At 50.1% G+C, this 15,768-nt stretch overlaps 1 protein-coding gene across 7 annotated transcripts in view; it reads left to right on the forward strand.

Annotated features, from left to right (window-relative positions):
* cpne1 (copine I) overlaps window positions 1-15,768 on the forward strand; it is a 141,333-nt gene that overhangs the window by 104,260 nt on the left and 21,305 nt on the right. For 6 of the 7 annotated variants that reach the window (XM_086005911.1, XM_086005915.1, XM_086005910.1 and 3 more), the window contains 6 exons: window positions 744-818; window positions 1,700-1,771; window positions 4,031-4,114; window positions 9,233-9,322; window positions 10,677-10,775; window positions 15,372-15,458. In XM_086005911.1, the coding sequence (XP_085862037.1) occupies window positions 744-818; window positions 1,700-1,771; window positions 4,031-4,114; window positions 9,233-9,322; window positions 10,677-10,775; window positions 15,372-15,458 (507 nt within the window). Of the gene's footprint in view, window positions 1-743; window positions 819-1,699; window positions 1,772-4,030; window positions 4,115-9,232; window positions 9,323-10,530; window positions 10,627-10,676; window positions 10,776-15,371; window positions 15,459-15,768 lie in introns of all 7 variants that reach the window. The other variant, XM_086005916.1, reaches the window with a different exon arrangement.

Here is a 15,768-nt window from a genome sequence, read left to right on the forward strand (position 1 = left end):
CTATTCCCACTGGAACAGAGATGGCCAAGAGGAGATTTAATGGAGGTTTTTAACGACAGATGTTTAATGGTGAATAGGGAAAGAGAAGTTCCACTGGTTGGGGAGTCTGGAAAGAGGGGCGATCAATTTAAAATTATAATTAAGTGCACGAGGAGCGAGGTTAGGAGAAATGTCTTTACACAGAGCATGGAGTGCTTTGACACGGAGTGGGTAAATATTTGAAGGTAAGGAAAATGCAGGGCAGTGGGACTAGTTTGGAATTGATACAGGGCTATGGGGAGAGTGCGGGGCAGTGGGCTTAGTTTGGAATTGATACAGGGCTATGGGGAGAGTGCAGGGCAGTGGGGTTAGTTTGGGGTTGATACAGGGTTATGGGGAGAGAGCGGGGCAGTGGGATTAGTTTGGGATTGATACAGGGCTATGGGGAGAGAGCAGGGCAGTGGGATTAGTTTGGGATTGATACAGAGCTATGGGGAGAGTGCGGGGCAGTGGGATTAGTTTGGGATTGATACAGGGCTATGGGGAGAGAGCGGGGCAGTGGGATTAGCTTGGGATTGATACAGGGTGATGGGGAGAGAGCGGGGCAGTGGGATTAGGTTGGGATTGATACAGGGTGATGGGGAGAGAGCGGGGCAGTGGGATTAGTTTAGGATTGATACAGGGCTGTGGGGAGAGAGCGGGGCTGTGGGATTAGTTTGGGATTGATATATCAGTCATTCACTGACTCTCCCTGTTTTTTCCAGATTGTTTCGAGTAAGACGTTCACTCGACCCCTGCAGTTGAAGAAGGGGAAGTTGGCTGGAAAGGGGAACATCACTGTGAGTAAAATCCCCCCCGGCTCTACTCACACGCAGCGTCATCCCCCCCCCCCCCCCCCGCCCGCGGCTCACCTCGAGCGACCCCCTCGCTCTCCTTGCGCACCCTCACCTCGCGCCCCCCTTCTTGACGCTGTATAAACATTCAATCTTGCGCAGTCTTATCAATTGTTTATAGTTCCATTTGTAGTAACTGCATGGGCCAGTTTTTAAGGGATTGCATGGTGTGTTATGTTATCACCACTGGAATCTGGTTTGACTCCATCTTAAACTGAAGAGTGAAAGTTCACTCATGAGGCTGTAACTCCTGAAATCTAATTCCTAAAAGGGCATGAGCCCACAACACAAAACTGAACTGGCAATCCGGGGCATTAGAAGGGCAGATGATGTGGGAAATGGCAGTCGTACAGCAGTAGATAATCTTGAAGTTCAGTGAGGCACATTTTTTGGGACAGTGTAGAGGGAGCTTTACTCTGTATCTAACCCATGCTGTAGCTGCCCTGGGAGTGTTTGATGGGACAATGTTGAGGGAGCTTTACTCTGTATCTAACCCGTGCTGTACCTGCCCTGGGAGTGTTTGATGGGACAGTGTAGAGGGTGCTTTACTCTGTATCTAACCCATGCTGTACCTGCCCTGGGAGTGTTTGATGGGACAGTGTAGAGGGAGCTTTACTCTGTATCTAACTGTGCTGTACCTGCCCTGGGAGTGTTTGACGGGACAGTGTAGAGGGAGCTTTACTCTACCTGCCCTGGGAGTGCTTGGTGCCGACACTGGATGCTCTGAATAAACTTCCTGATGAAAGCTGCACTAGGACATTGTGTGAAGTCCTATTGAGTATTTGAGATTCAAATTCTGACTTGAGCCTTTTGATTCCTATGCTCAGGTTATAGCTGAAGAGTTGCGGGATAAACGTGCAGCAGTTCTGCAGCTGGAGGCAAGAAACCTGGACAAGAAGGTATGGAGCAATGGATTCCGGGTTTTGGGTTGCCGTTCACCCTTCACTTCGTGGATGGAGCCACTATGAGGAGATGGGTTTAAAAAACGGTTCTACGTAATGCAAAGTGTGATTGTAGTCAGAGGCTGTGGTCAGTGTGTGTCCCGAGAGCAAGGAACACACAATGGGAGTTGTGTACAGATGTTTTCACACTTTCCTGGTGGGCCAGATGAATGGCAGTGGTCTCCTTCCAGTCCCATTCCCAGCGGGTCACAGGTTGATGGCACTGATTGTAAGCCCCAGCCCGAGCGATGGATCCCCCAGAGAACAACGTACAAAATAGGAGCTGGAGTAGGCCAATTGGCCCTTTGAGCCTGCTCCGCCATTCAACAAGATCGTGGCTGATCTTCTACCTCAACTTTACCTTCCCGCACTATCCCCATATCCCTTGATTCCCTTTGTTCCCAAAGCTTTATTGACCTCTGTCTTGAATAGACTCAACGACTGAGCATGCACAGCTCTCTGGGGTAGAGAATTCCAAAGATTCACCGCCCTCTGAGTGAAGCAATTTCTCCTAAATGGCCGACCCCTTATCCTGAGACTGTGACCCCGTGTTCTAGATTCCCCAGCCAGGGGAAACATTTTCTCAGTATTAACCCTGTCAAGCTGCTTAAGAATTTTATATGTTTCAATGGGATCATTCTTCTAAACTCTAGGGAATATAGGCCTAGTTTACTCAATCTCTCCTCATAGGGCAATCCCCCCATTCCAGGAATCAGTCTGGTGAACTTTTGTTGCACTCCCTCTATGGCAAGTATGTCTTTCCTTAGATAAGGAGACCAGAACTGTACACAGTACTCCAGGTGTGGCCTCACCAATGTCCTGTATAATTGTAATAAGACTTCTTTACTCTTGTACTCTAATCCCTTTGTAACGAAAGCTAACATACCATTTGCTTTCCTAGTTGCTTGCTGTACCTGCACGTTAACTTTGTGATTTATATACACTGTTTATATCTCTCTGCAGCCTCTTTGCATCCTCCTCACAGCTTACTTTCCCACCTAACTTTGTATCATCAGCAAACTTGGATACATTACACTCAGTCTCTTCATCTAAGCCATTAATATAGATTGTGAATAGCTGAGGCCCAAGCACTGATCCTTGCGGCACCCCACTAGTTACAGCCTGCCAACCTGAAAAAGTCCCATTTATTCCTACTCTCTGTTTTCTGTCCATTAACCAATCCTCAATCCATGCTAATATATTACCCCAAATCCCAGGAGTCCTAATTTTGTGTAATAACCTCTTGTGTGGCACCTTATCGAATGCTTTTTGAAAATCCAAATACACTACCTCCACTAGTTCCCCCTTATCCATCCTACTAGTTACATCTTCAAAAACTCTCAACAGATTTGTCAAACACTATTTTCCTTTCATAAAACCATGTTGACTCTACCTTATGACTGACTGAGATGAGAAGAAATTTCTTCACACACAGGGTGGTGAATCTTTGGAATTCTCTACCCCAGAGGGCTGTGGAGGCTCAGTCATTGAGTATATTCAAAACAGAAGTCGATAGATTTCTGACTAGGGAGGGCATCGAGGGATATGGTGATAGGGCCGGTGAATGGAGTTGAGGCAGAAGATCAGCCATGATCTCATTGAATGGCGGAGCAGGCTCGAAGGGCCGAATGGCCGACTCCTTTTCCGGTATTACCAGTGACGCCCATATCCTGCGAATGAGTGCAGGTCCTATTTGAAACTTGGCTTTAGAGGCAGACACTGACCTTTTACTTTGGAGACCAGGGTTTAAATCGAGCCTGAAAGTGATGGGGCTGAAGCCTCCTCTCTCTCCTAGTTGAAGTAATTTTGAGCACTCTTAATCCAGTTCCTTGTGGCTATGGACCCACAGCAGAAAACTATCCCCGATTCTGCACTAAATGGGTACGGTTTGCTCAGCGAGGACGCTGGTGCATTAGTGGGTGACTGATGTCTGAGGATGTGATTAAAGCACATGGTTGGAGCAGTGAAGCGGGCAGAGTCTCGGTACCATGTCTACCCCATGCTGTTCCTGACCCCCCCCCCCCGAGACTCCTCAATGCAAACCCTGAGTGCCTGAATGGAAAGGGTCCTTTCCCCAGCACCCACATTCTCATCTTAATGAGCCCAAAAAAAAACAAATCCATTTCATTTAGCATTGCTGGGAAGGTTTGAACATGTCCGCTGCTTTAAATATTTTTTTTGTGTGGTTAACGTGATTTTCTTTTTGTATTTTAAAAGGATTTTATGGGGAAATCTGATCCTTTTCTGGAGCTGTACAGGCAAGGAGATGGTGACACATGGCAGCTAGCCTACCGGTCAGAGGTAAAGGCCTTCTAACATAAACTGGAACGTTCCCCATTTAGCATAGAACCTACAGTACAGAATGAGGCCATTTGGCCCATCGTGCCTGTGCCGGCTCTTTGAAGGAGCTATCCAATTAATCCCCTGCTCTTCCCCATAGCCCTGCAAATGTTTCCTTTTCAAATATTTATTGCAACAAAATGTGTAAATATGTCCTAAAAGGTGGCTTTTACATTAATACTGAAGAGACACCAGGTGAATGGTGGAGGAACACCCTGCCGGGCAGCACCAGAATACAGCAGGTGGCGGTAACACCCTGCCGGGCAGCACCAGAATACAGCAGGTGGCGGTAACGCCCTGCCGGGCAGCACCAGAATACAGCAGGTAGCAGTAACACCCTGCCGGGCAGCACCAGAATACAGCAGGTAGCAGTAACACCCTGCCGGGCAGCACCAGAATACAGCAGGTAGCGGTAACACCCTGCCGGGCAGCACCAGAATACAGCAGGTGGCGGTAACACCCTGCCGGGCAGCACCAGAATACAGCAGGTAGCAGTAACACCCTGCCGGGCAGCACCAGAATACAGCAGGTAGCAGTAACACCCTGCCGGGCAGCACCAGAGTGCAGCAGGTGGCAGTAACACCCTGCCGGGCAGCACCAGAATACAGCAGGTGGCGGTAACACCCTGCCGGGCAGCACCAGAATACAGCAGGTGGAGGAACACCCTGCCGGGCAGCACCAGAATACAGCAGGTAGCGGTAACACCCTGCCGGGCAGCACCAGAGTACAGCAGGTGGCGGTAACGCCCTGCCGGGCAGCACCAGAATACAGCAGGTGGCGGTAACACCCTGCCGGGCAGCACCAGAGTACAGCAGGTAGCAGTAACACCCTGCCGGGCAGCACCAGAGTACAGCAGGTGGCGGTAACACCCTGCCGGGCAGCACCAGAATACAGCAGGTGGCGGTAACACCCTGCCGGGCAGCACCAGAATACAGCAGGTGGCGGTAACACCCTGCCGGGCAGCACCAGAATACAGCAGGTGGAGGAACACCCTGCCGGGCAGCACCAGAATACAGCAGGTAGCGGTAACACCCTGCCGGGCAGCACCAGAGTACAGCAGGTGGCGGTAACGCCCTGCCGGGCAGCACCAGAATACAGCAGGTGGCGGTAACACCCTGCCGGGCAGCACCAGAGTACAGCAGGTAGCAGTAACACCCTGCTGGGCAGCACCAGAATACAGCAGGTGGCGGTAACACCCTGCCGGGCAGCACCAGAATACAGCAGGTGGCGGTAACACCCTGCCGGGCAGCACCAGAATACAGCAGGTGGAGGAACACCCTGCCGGGCAGCACCAGAATACAGCAGGTGGCGGTAACACCCTGCCGGGCAGCACCAGAGTACAGCAGGTGGCGGTAACACCCTGCCGGGCAGCACCAGAGTACAGCAGGTAACGGTAACACCCTGCCGGGCAGCACCAGAATACAGCAGGTGGAGGAACACCCTGCCGGGCAGCACCAGAATACAGCAGGTGGCGGTAACACCCTGCCGGGCAGCACCAGAATACAGCAGGTGGCGGTAACACCCTGCCGGGCAGCACCAGAATACAGCAGGTGGCAGTAACACCCTGCCGGGCAGCACCAGAATACAGCAGGTGGCGGTAACACCCTGCCGGGCAGCACCAGAGTACAGCAGGTGGCAGTAACACCCTGCCGGGCAGCACCAGAATACAGCAGGTGGCGGTAACACCCTGCCGGGCAGCACCAGAGTACAGCAGGTAACGGTAACACCCTGCCGGGCAGCACCAGAATACAGCAGGTGGCGGTAACACCCTGCCGGGCAGCACCAGAGTACAGCAGGTAACGGTAACACCCTGCCGGGCAGCACCAGAATACAGCAGGTGGCAGTAACACCCTGCCGGGCAGCACCAGAATACAGCAGGTGGCGGTAACACCCTGCCGGGCAGCACCAGAGTACAGCAGGTAACGGTAACACCCTGCCGGGCAGCACCAGAATACAGCAGGTGGCAGTAACACCCTGCCGGGCAGCACCAGAATACAGCAGGTAGCGGTAACACCCTGCCGGGCAGCACCAGAATACAGCAGGTAGCGGTAACACCCTGCCGGGCAGCACCAGAATACAGCAGGTAGCGGTAACACCCTGCCGGGCAGCACCAGAATACAGCAGGTAGCGGTAACGCACTGCCGGGCAGCACCAGAATACAGCAGGTAGCGGTAACACCCTGCCGGGCAGCACCAGAATACAGCAGGTAGCGGTAACACCCTGCCGGGCAGCACCAGAGTACAGCAGGTAGCGGTAACGCACTGCCGGGCAGCACCAGAGTACAGCAGGTAGCGGTGCCATTTTATTTTCTCTCTGTGTGGGTTCACTTCCTGTTTTCGACAAACTCGTTTAAACCACAGAGAAACTGATGCAAATAGTTTTTTTTTTGGTCACTCTTCGAGGTGAGAGACACACAGCTGGGGTGAACACTCCGCAGTTTGGGCAGATATGAGAGTGGATTCGGGTTAAGGTCAGGAGTACCGTGTCCATGTTCTGCCAGTTACTCAAAGGGCAGGTCCAGGGTGCTCCCAACCATCCCTGCTAATAGTTACATGGAATTTACAGCACAGAAACAGGCCATTCGGCCCAACTGGTCCGTGCCGGTGTTTATGCTCCACACGAGCCTCCTCCCACCCTCTCCATCTCACCCCATCAGCATATCCTTCGATTCCTTTCTCCCTCATATGTTTATCCAGCTTCCCCTTAAATGTATCTCTGCTATTCACCTCAACCACTCCCTGTGGTAGCGAGTTCCACATTCTCACCACTCTCTGGGGAAAGAAGTTTTTCTCAAATTCCCTATTGGATTTATTAGCGACTATCTTATATTTATGGCCCCTAGCTTTGGTCGTCTCCACAGTTGGAAATATCTTCTCTACGTCTACCCTATTGAACCCCTTCATAATTTTAAAGCCCTCTATCAGCTCACCCCCTCAGCTGTCTCTTTGCTAGAGAAAAGAGCCCCAGCCTGTTCAATGTTTTCTGATAATTATAACGTCTCATTTCTGGTATCGTCCTGTGAATCTCTCTCTCTACCTTCTCCAGTGCCTCGATATCCTAAAGTTGAGTTTATGTTGCCTCTTGCTGTGCTGCAGTTGGTTTGAAGGATTATGTGGAGCTGAGTGGGAAGGATCCAGTTCCAGTGACTGTCCCCCCGAGGCAGGCTGGTTGGGTGTTCAAGCATCAACAGCACCTGGAGTGCTCCAGGGCTTCCTGACTCATACCCAGACATGGGCCACAGCAAGTAGCCAACAGGTCTGTTGCGTATCCTGTGGTAATCCTGTCTGGAATTCCTTACTGCACAGTGATTGCAGCAGGGGAATTTGAACAAATGCCACAACAAGGAGATCAGAATGAGGGGGAGCTCTTTATCCCAGGACTGAATTTTTCCATGAGGTTTTAGCAGGATCATTTCACATTGTACCTGGAGTCTCTTTGGAACAAACTGGCTCCAAAATGCCACGCCTGGCGATGGGATATTGGAACAGCAACTTGCATTTATACAGCGCCTTTAACATAGTAAAACATCCCAAGGCGCTTCGCGGGAGCTTTAACAAACAAAATCTGGCATCGAGCTGCATGAGATATTAGGGCAGGTGACCAAAAGCTTGGTCAAAGAAATAGGTTTTAAGGAGCATCTTAAGGGAGGAGAGATCGGATCAGCCATGATCTTACTGAATGGCGGAGCAGGCTCGAGGGGCCGATTGGCCTACTCCTGCTCCTATTTCTTATGTTCTTATGAGAGAGAGGCGGAGAGGTTTAGGGAGGGAATTCCAGAGTTTAGGGCCCAGGCAGCTGAAGGCACAGCTGCCATTGGTGGAGCAGTGGAAATCGGGGATGCAGAAGAAGCCAGAATTGGAGGAGCGCAGAGATCTCGGAGGGTTTTAGGGCTGGAGGAAGTTAGAGATGGGGAGGGGCGAGGCCATGGAGGGATTGAAAAACTGCTGAAAATGTTTAAATTCTCAGGCATGGGGCAGACTCTTGATACCTGATACAGGATTCTGGCAGATCCCTGTGGCTATGGGGTGATGGTGATCGACAGCCAACTTGCCCCTGGGGACAGGGGATCGTTCCCGTTCTGTTCTGGGTAGCCCAGTGGTAGATAGTCCTGAACGGGTAAGAAACGGGAGGTTTACCAGGGCGCTGTGTTGGTAAGCTGCATGGTGCATTGTGGGAGAACCTTCACCACACGGACTGCAGCGGTTCAAGAAGAAGGCTCAACACCACCTTCTCGAGGGCAACTGGGGATGGGCAATAAATGCTGGCCTTGCCAGCGATGCCCCCATCCCGAGAGTGAATAAAAAGACAAATTACAGAGCACCTGTGACCTCAACCGTGGCTCCATAGAGTTCCCTAAGCTTGGGTAAGTGGGGAGAGCGCACTGTATAGCGGACTCCTCACCTTGATGTGGACTGGATTGCTCACTAGGTCGGTGACTGAGGAGGATGATGGGGTTCATATCAGATCCCACCCCTAACTCAAAGAAAAATCACACTGTCATCTTTCCTACCAACAAACTGGATTTCTTCATTTTAAGAGGGTGCAGAGGAGATTGACCAGAATGATACCAGGGTTAAGGGACTTCAGTTGGGTGGAGAAGCTGGGGTTGTTCTCCTTTGAGTAGAGAAGGTTAAGGGGAGATTTGTTAGAGGTGTTCAAAATTATGAAGGGTTTTGACAGGATGAATAATGAGAAACTGTTTCCAGTGGCAGGAGGGTCAGTAACCAGAGGACACAGATTTAAGGTGATAAAGAACCAGAGGCGAGATGAGAATTTTCTTTTAACGTGGCGAGTTGTTTTGATCTGGAATGCGCTGCCTGAAAGGAAACAGATTCAATAGTAACTTTCAAAAAGGAATTTGATAAATACTTGGAGAAATTTGCAGGGCTCTGGGGAAAGAGCAGGGGGGTGGGACTAATTGGAGAGCTCTTTCAAAGAGCAGGCACGATGGGCCCAATGGCTTCCTTCTGTGCTACATGATTCCACGAAAGCTACCTGTGACTCATTACAGTAAAGGATGTAAATGCTGGCTGTTGTGTTCTAACATTATTCTCTCCCTTTGTTGTTTCTTGGTTGCAGGTCATTAAGAACAACCTGAATCCGAACTGGAAGACCTTCTCCGTGTCCTTGCAGTCTCTGTGTAATGGAGATATGGAGAAGCCCATTAAGGTACAGGTTTTGAGTCTCTTTCTGTGTTGTCTACATTGCAGGAGAGCGGTGGAGCGTTCCCTCGATTCCAGGACTTTGCCCTGTTTGTGAGCTGGTCTCTTGGGCAGTGCAGGAATTTAAATGGTGTGCGTGCAATATCTGCACCAGGTGATGGTTGGGGAAGGGATTGGAGGCAGGTTAAAGTTCAGTTGAAGGAACTGTATATGTTACAGAAGGATTTCATGTACTGCCTGGCTTATTCATTCAGATTTAAATGATGTGACTCTAAGCTGCCTCAGTTTGCCCCAGTTCCTTGAGCCCTTAGCTATTCCATGCTCTGAACCAAAGAAACAGGAGGAGGCCATTCTGCCCCTCGAGCCTGTTCCACCATTCAGAGAGATCATGGCTGATCTGTATCTTAACTCCATACTCCATCTACCCGCCTTGGCTCGCGTTACATAAGCAAGAGCGTCATGATTGGAAGAGGTTCAGACTGTTTGAAGCCCAGCTGGTTTGAATGCCTCCAGCCCGCTCCCAGGCGTTGGGCGATATTTCCCATTGTAGCTGGTTTCTGACCACCACTGAGGTGTCTCCCTGGGGTTCTGGGCTGTGAGATTTACAGTGTGTGTGAGCGGGACCTTGGAGTGTTGACGCTCTCCGCCTGAGTCCCCTGGAATGAACAGCCCTGCTTCCCCGGTGGCTGGGTTGGTTTGTGCACTGCCTGGTGTGATACTGAGGCTCGATTCTGCTCTGTGCTGGGGGGCAGTTAGCGGTGTTCAAATCGCTCTCAGTAACTCTGGGCAGGTGAGTGGGGAGAAGATCAGCCCTGCTGATCACTCTCACTCCAGTGACCCGTGCTGGAGAGTGCGTATGTGTGGAGGTTGGATGCAGACAAGATCGTTCTTGGCTGTGATGCTCCCACAGTTGAATAACCTGCCAACAGTCACCATTTAGGCTCACGCCAGAAGGATGGCCACTTGGGTGATGACCCAGAGGACTGTCGGCACCTGTGGAACTGGAACCCACCCCCCTCCCTCCCCCCAATTACCCCAGGCCAGTGGGGGCTTTAACCCATGGTGGGTGGGGGGTCGTACACCAAGGTGGGCCGGGGGGGCTTTACCCCTCCCCGTCGAGGGTCGGCACCTTCAGCTCTGGGGTCCTCGGGAGCATTTTCACCGCCGGCTCTTGGCTCCAGTTTCTGCGCTCACTCGGTGTTTGTTTGATGTCAGGTGGCTTGTAACGATATGGATGAAAGCACGAGTTCCGACTTGATAGGGGAGTTCACTGTTCCCGCTAAGGAGCTGTTGGAAGCAAAGGACCAAGTGGTGAGCCCCTCTCTCTAACTCTTCCTATTGGCTGTCCTCTTCCCCTGTAGGTCACCTGCTCTGACTATGATGGTGACGGCTCACATGATCTGATAGGACTTTTTGAAACTAACTTCTCTAAACTGCAGCAAGTGGAAGCTGGGACTCCGGTGAGAATCCTCGTTATTTCTCTCTTGAATCTTTTCAGGCGACATGTGCTTTTTATTTAAAACCCTTCTTCCACAACAACACTGCAGACCCCATGAAGCGCTGAAGTGTGGTTGGCAGTTATTGAAGAATTACATAGAAACATAGAAGATAGGAGCAGGAGTAGGCCATTCGGCCCCTTGAGCCTGCTCCGCCATTCAATGGGATCATGGCTGATCATCCAAATTCAGTACCCAGTCCCTGCCTTCTCCCCATATCCCTTGATCCCTTTAGCCTTAAGAAATATATCCAACTCCTTCTTGAATATATTTAATGAATTGGCTTCTACTGCCTTCTGTGGTAGAGAATTCCACAGATTCACCACTCTCTGGGTGAAGAAATTCCTCCTCATCTCTGTCCTAAATGGCTTACCCCTTATCCTTAGACTGTGACCCCTGGTTCTAGACTCCCCGACCATCGGGAACATCCTTCCTGCATCTAGTCTGTCTATTCCTGTTAGAATTTTTAAGTTTCAATGAGATCCCCTCTCATTCTTCTAAACTCCAGCGGGTACAAGCCCAATCGACCCAATCGCTCCTCGTACGTCATTCCTGCCATCCCAGGTATCAGCCTGGTGAATCTTCGCTGCACTCCTTCCATGGCAAGAACATCCTTCCTCAGATAAGGCAACCAAAACTGCACACAATACTCAAGATGTGGTCTCACCAAGGCCCTGTACAACTGCAGCAAGACATCCTTGTTCCTGTACTCAAACCCTCTCGCTACGAAGGCCAACATACCATTTGCCTTCTTAACCGCCTGCTGCACCTGCATGCTTACCTTCAGCGACTGGTGCACAAGGACGCCCAGGTCTCGTTGCACTTCCCCTTCTCCCAATCTATTGCCATTCAGATAATAATCTGCCGCCTTGTTTTTGACACCAAAGTGGATAACCTCGCATTTATCCACGTTGTATTGCATCTGCCATGTTTCTGCCCAATCACCCAACCTGTCCAAATCATACTGGAGTTTCTCGGCATCCTCCTCACAGCACACACGCCCACCCAGCTTTGTGTCGTCTGCAAACTTGGAGATATTACATCTAGTTCCCTCGTCCAGATCATTAATATATATTGTGAATAGCTGGGGTCCAAGGACCGATCCCTGCAGTACCCCACTAGTCACTGCCTGCCACTCGGAAAAAGAGCCGTTTATTCCAACTCTTTGCTTTCTGTCTGCCAACCAGTTCTCTATCCAAGTCAATACCTTGCCCCCAATCCCATGTGCCTTAACTTTACACGCTAATCTCTTATGCGGGACCTTCTCGAAAGCCTTTTGAAAGTCCAAATACACCACATCCACTGGTTCTCCCTTATCTATTTTACCAGTTACATCCTCAAAAAAATTCCAGTAGATTAGTCAAGCACGATTTGCCTTTTGTAAATCCATGTTGACTTTGTCCGATCCGGTCACTGTTTTCCAAGTGCTCTGCTATTACATCTTTTATAATGGACTCTAGCATTTTCCCCACTACCGATGTCAGGCTTACCGGTCTGTAATTCCCTGTCTTCTCTCTACCACCTTTTTTGAATAGTGGGGTAACAATAGCTGCCCTCCAATCCATGGGTACTGTTCCAGAGTGTCTCGAATTGTAAAATTAGGTCCTGCACTTCCTGTAAATGTATAATTATTCTATTCTTTTTCTGGTATTTCCTCTCCTCTCCTTTCTCGCTCTCCGGCGCGCTCGCCCTCCCTCTCTCTTCCTTTCCTCTGCTGGCTGTTAATGATATTGTGTGAAAACGAGATTGTGTTCGCTGTTGGTGGGCACCGGCCCACAGCACAGAACTGCCCAGTTCGGCACTGGGTTTGTGGGTGATGGGGTTTAGGGTCTCCGTCAAAGAGACACTATTGGGGAAACTGAAGAGGAAAACCAAGATCCCACTGGGGCTGTCGGGGTAATATCTGGTTTTGTGAGCTTGGTTTTGAAGCCACATCGTTGCAGCAGAATAGATCCAGACAAGGAACGGGCCTTTCAGTCCATCAGACAGCACAGGAGGAGGCCATTCGGCCCATCGTGCCTGTGCCGGCTCTTTGAGAGCACTATCCAATTAGTCCCACTCCCCCTGCTCTTTCCCCATAGTTCTGCAAATTTTTCCTTTTTAACTATTTATCCAATTCCCTTTTAAGAGCTATTATTGAATCTGCTTCCAGCGCCCTTTCAGTGTGTTTCAGTCTGTATTTCTCCACATGAGGCTACATAGTCCAACCCTACTCTCCTGATTGCTGCTGACTTAATCTTCATTCAAGCAACTAATTCCCTTTTTAAATGGATTTCTGGACACTGTTCGACAAGGGTTTGTGATGAGGGTATTCTACATTCTAACCACCGTCTGTGGAAAAACCTTTTTTCTATCCTCCCCTTCAATTATTTCTGTAGTTATAAATTTGTACCTTCTCACCAGCCAGTGGAAAAGACCTGTCGCTCGTTACCGTATCATAATCTGTCCTAATCTTGAAGACCTGTAATCAGTGACCCCTGAACTTTCTCTGTTCGAGTGAAAAAGCCTGACCACCTCGAGTCTCTCCCATCACTGGAACCCCCTCATCCCTGGTAACAATCGAGAGAATCTGCGCTGCACTTTTTCCATTGATTTTATATCCTTCCTGTAATGGGATCCCCAGAAAAACTGTCCTCTATAGGCTCCCTACCTCCAGGCGTGTACAAGTTCAACATTACCCTCCTTGCTTCTGTGTCTGTATCTCTAGAAGCAAAACCAAGGATTCTGTTTGCTTTTACGGTCGTATCTGCCGTTAATTACCCGTGTATCCACACGCCAAGGTCCCTCTGCTCCTCTATTCCTTATAAAACGTTGAAGTTCTTTCCTCTGTCCCTTCCGCTCTGCTCCTTCTGCACCCCCCTTCCCTCCCCCAGTTGAATAGGGTGCAGCAGAGTGTACGATGCGAACACTAAATGGTGCATTGCCCAATGTTGATGTCCTTCAGTTCCAGCACAAAAAATGTATTACTAAAGATAATTATGTATGGTACATCTCTCCTCACCTCCTCCACCGCCCCTTCCTGTGTTCTGCTTCCTCTCTGTCTCTGGGTGTGGTCTCCTCTGTCTCTCGCTTTTATCATCGGCCAGCAATCGATGCAGTGCCGCTGGTTTGGGCCTTCTGTTGGTGTGGACTGCCCCATCGTGTGGCCAAGCCTAGGAGCTGCAGAAATCTAGCAGGGAAATACTGCGTCTTACACTGACACACAATGGCTTCAAACATTTCCCTCGCGTTAATTCAGTTTTCATCTGATTTCTTAATTGAGAGCAAGGTGAAGGGCCACATAGCAGGGAAATGAGGTATTGATCACCATATATATGGATCTTGTGTACAAGGTCTTAATGTCCCTGTTTTTGGGCTAAAATGAAGGATTGTCTAATCAGATCTATCCTGCTGGCCATCTCTGATTTAAAATCTGCAGCGACAGTGTGGAAGTCCGGGAAGTTGTAATTGAAATATCTCCGTGCCAAGCACCTTCCTGCTAACTCTTCCTGCTCCTCCATCGCTGTGTTATTGAAATGGCAAAGTTCCCTTCTGATTTTCAGAAACGTGCGTCCCGCTGCTTTTTTTTAAATTGGGAGAAAATCCCGGCAGGACAGATGCAGAGAGAGGAGATCCAGAATCAGGGGGCGGGAGAGTTGCCATTGATGTCTCGCAGCACTCGTGGAGCAGAGCGCTGATTGGCATAAAATGGGAAAAAGGGGAGGGAGGGTGCGAGGGGGAATATTTGTGCTCAACAATTGCAAGAATTTGGGCGAACAGAAGCTTTGTAATGTTGGCGCTTGTCTTAGATGAGATTAATTCTGTCGGATGGAATTTGGCGGGGGTGAGGGTAAATCATATTGTACGCAAGCTCATACGGTGGGTGATATCCAGCCAGAGCTGTAGATTGTCATTGGAAGGGAGACGAGGAGTTACATGGTTCTAATATCCTGGGTAAGAATGGGTGAGAGCCGTTGTGATTGGTCTTTAATTGAAGAGAGATCAGCGTATTTGGAGCTTGGGAGGAAAGAGGGGAAAGTTCGGAGGGTATTGACTCAGTAGAGACGAGAAGGATTGCTACAGAGGGAGAGATTGGAGCCGCGAGGTGGGCGAGGAATCAGATGGCAGGCTTTCAATGGTGTATCCGGTCCAGAGGGACAAGAGGTGATGGGAGAGGCACCCCAGATACGGGAGGGGGTTCAGGTCTGGAGTAGAGGGACAAGAGGTGATGGGAGAGGCACCCCAGATACGGGAGGGGGTTCAGGTCTGGAGTAGAGGGACAAGAGGTGATGGGAGAGGCACCCCAGATACGGGAGGGGGTTCAGGTCTGGAGTAGAGGGACAAGAGGTGATGGGAGAGGCACCCCAGATACGGGAGGGGGTTCAGGTCTGGAGTAGAGGGACAAGAGGTGATGGGAGAGGCACCCCAGATATGGGAGGGGGTTCAGGTCTGGAGTAGAGGGACAAGAGGTGATGGGAGAGGCACCCCAGATACGGGAGGGGGTTCAGGTTTGCAGTGAAGGATTTCAATACGTGGTAATGCTGAGTGCAGTTTCCCTGATCGGTGTTTTTTCTTCTGAAGATTGAGTTTGAATGCATTCACCCGGAGAAGAAAAAGAAGAAGAAAAGCTACAAGAATTCCGGCATTGTTCGGGTCCGATCTTGTAAGGTGCGTAAATCCTTAATTGAGTTACCTGGGAGAGCTTGGTCTGTGTGTGTGGAATAGTTCACTCCCTGTGGGTACCACCCCACTCCCTGGATTGTCTTATAAAGGGGTGATAATCCTAAGTGTCACAGAAACAGGAGGAGGCCATTCAGCCCCTCGAGTCCTTGCCATCATTCAGTTAGATCACGGCTGATCTGTACCTCAACTCCATTTACCCACCTGCTCCATATCCTTTGAATACTCTTACCCAATAAAAATCGATCGATCTCAGTCTTACAATTGACCCCCAGCACCCACAGCCTTTTGGGGAGAG

Source organism: Somniosus microcephalus, chromosome 13, assembly GCF_052327205.1.
Source record: "Somniosus microcephalus isolate GS21.2 chromosome 13, FLI_Smic_1.0, whole genome shotgun sequence".
Lineage (NCBI taxonomy): Eukaryota > Metazoa > Chordata > Chondrichthyes > Squaliformes > Somniosidae > Somniosus > Somniosus microcephalus.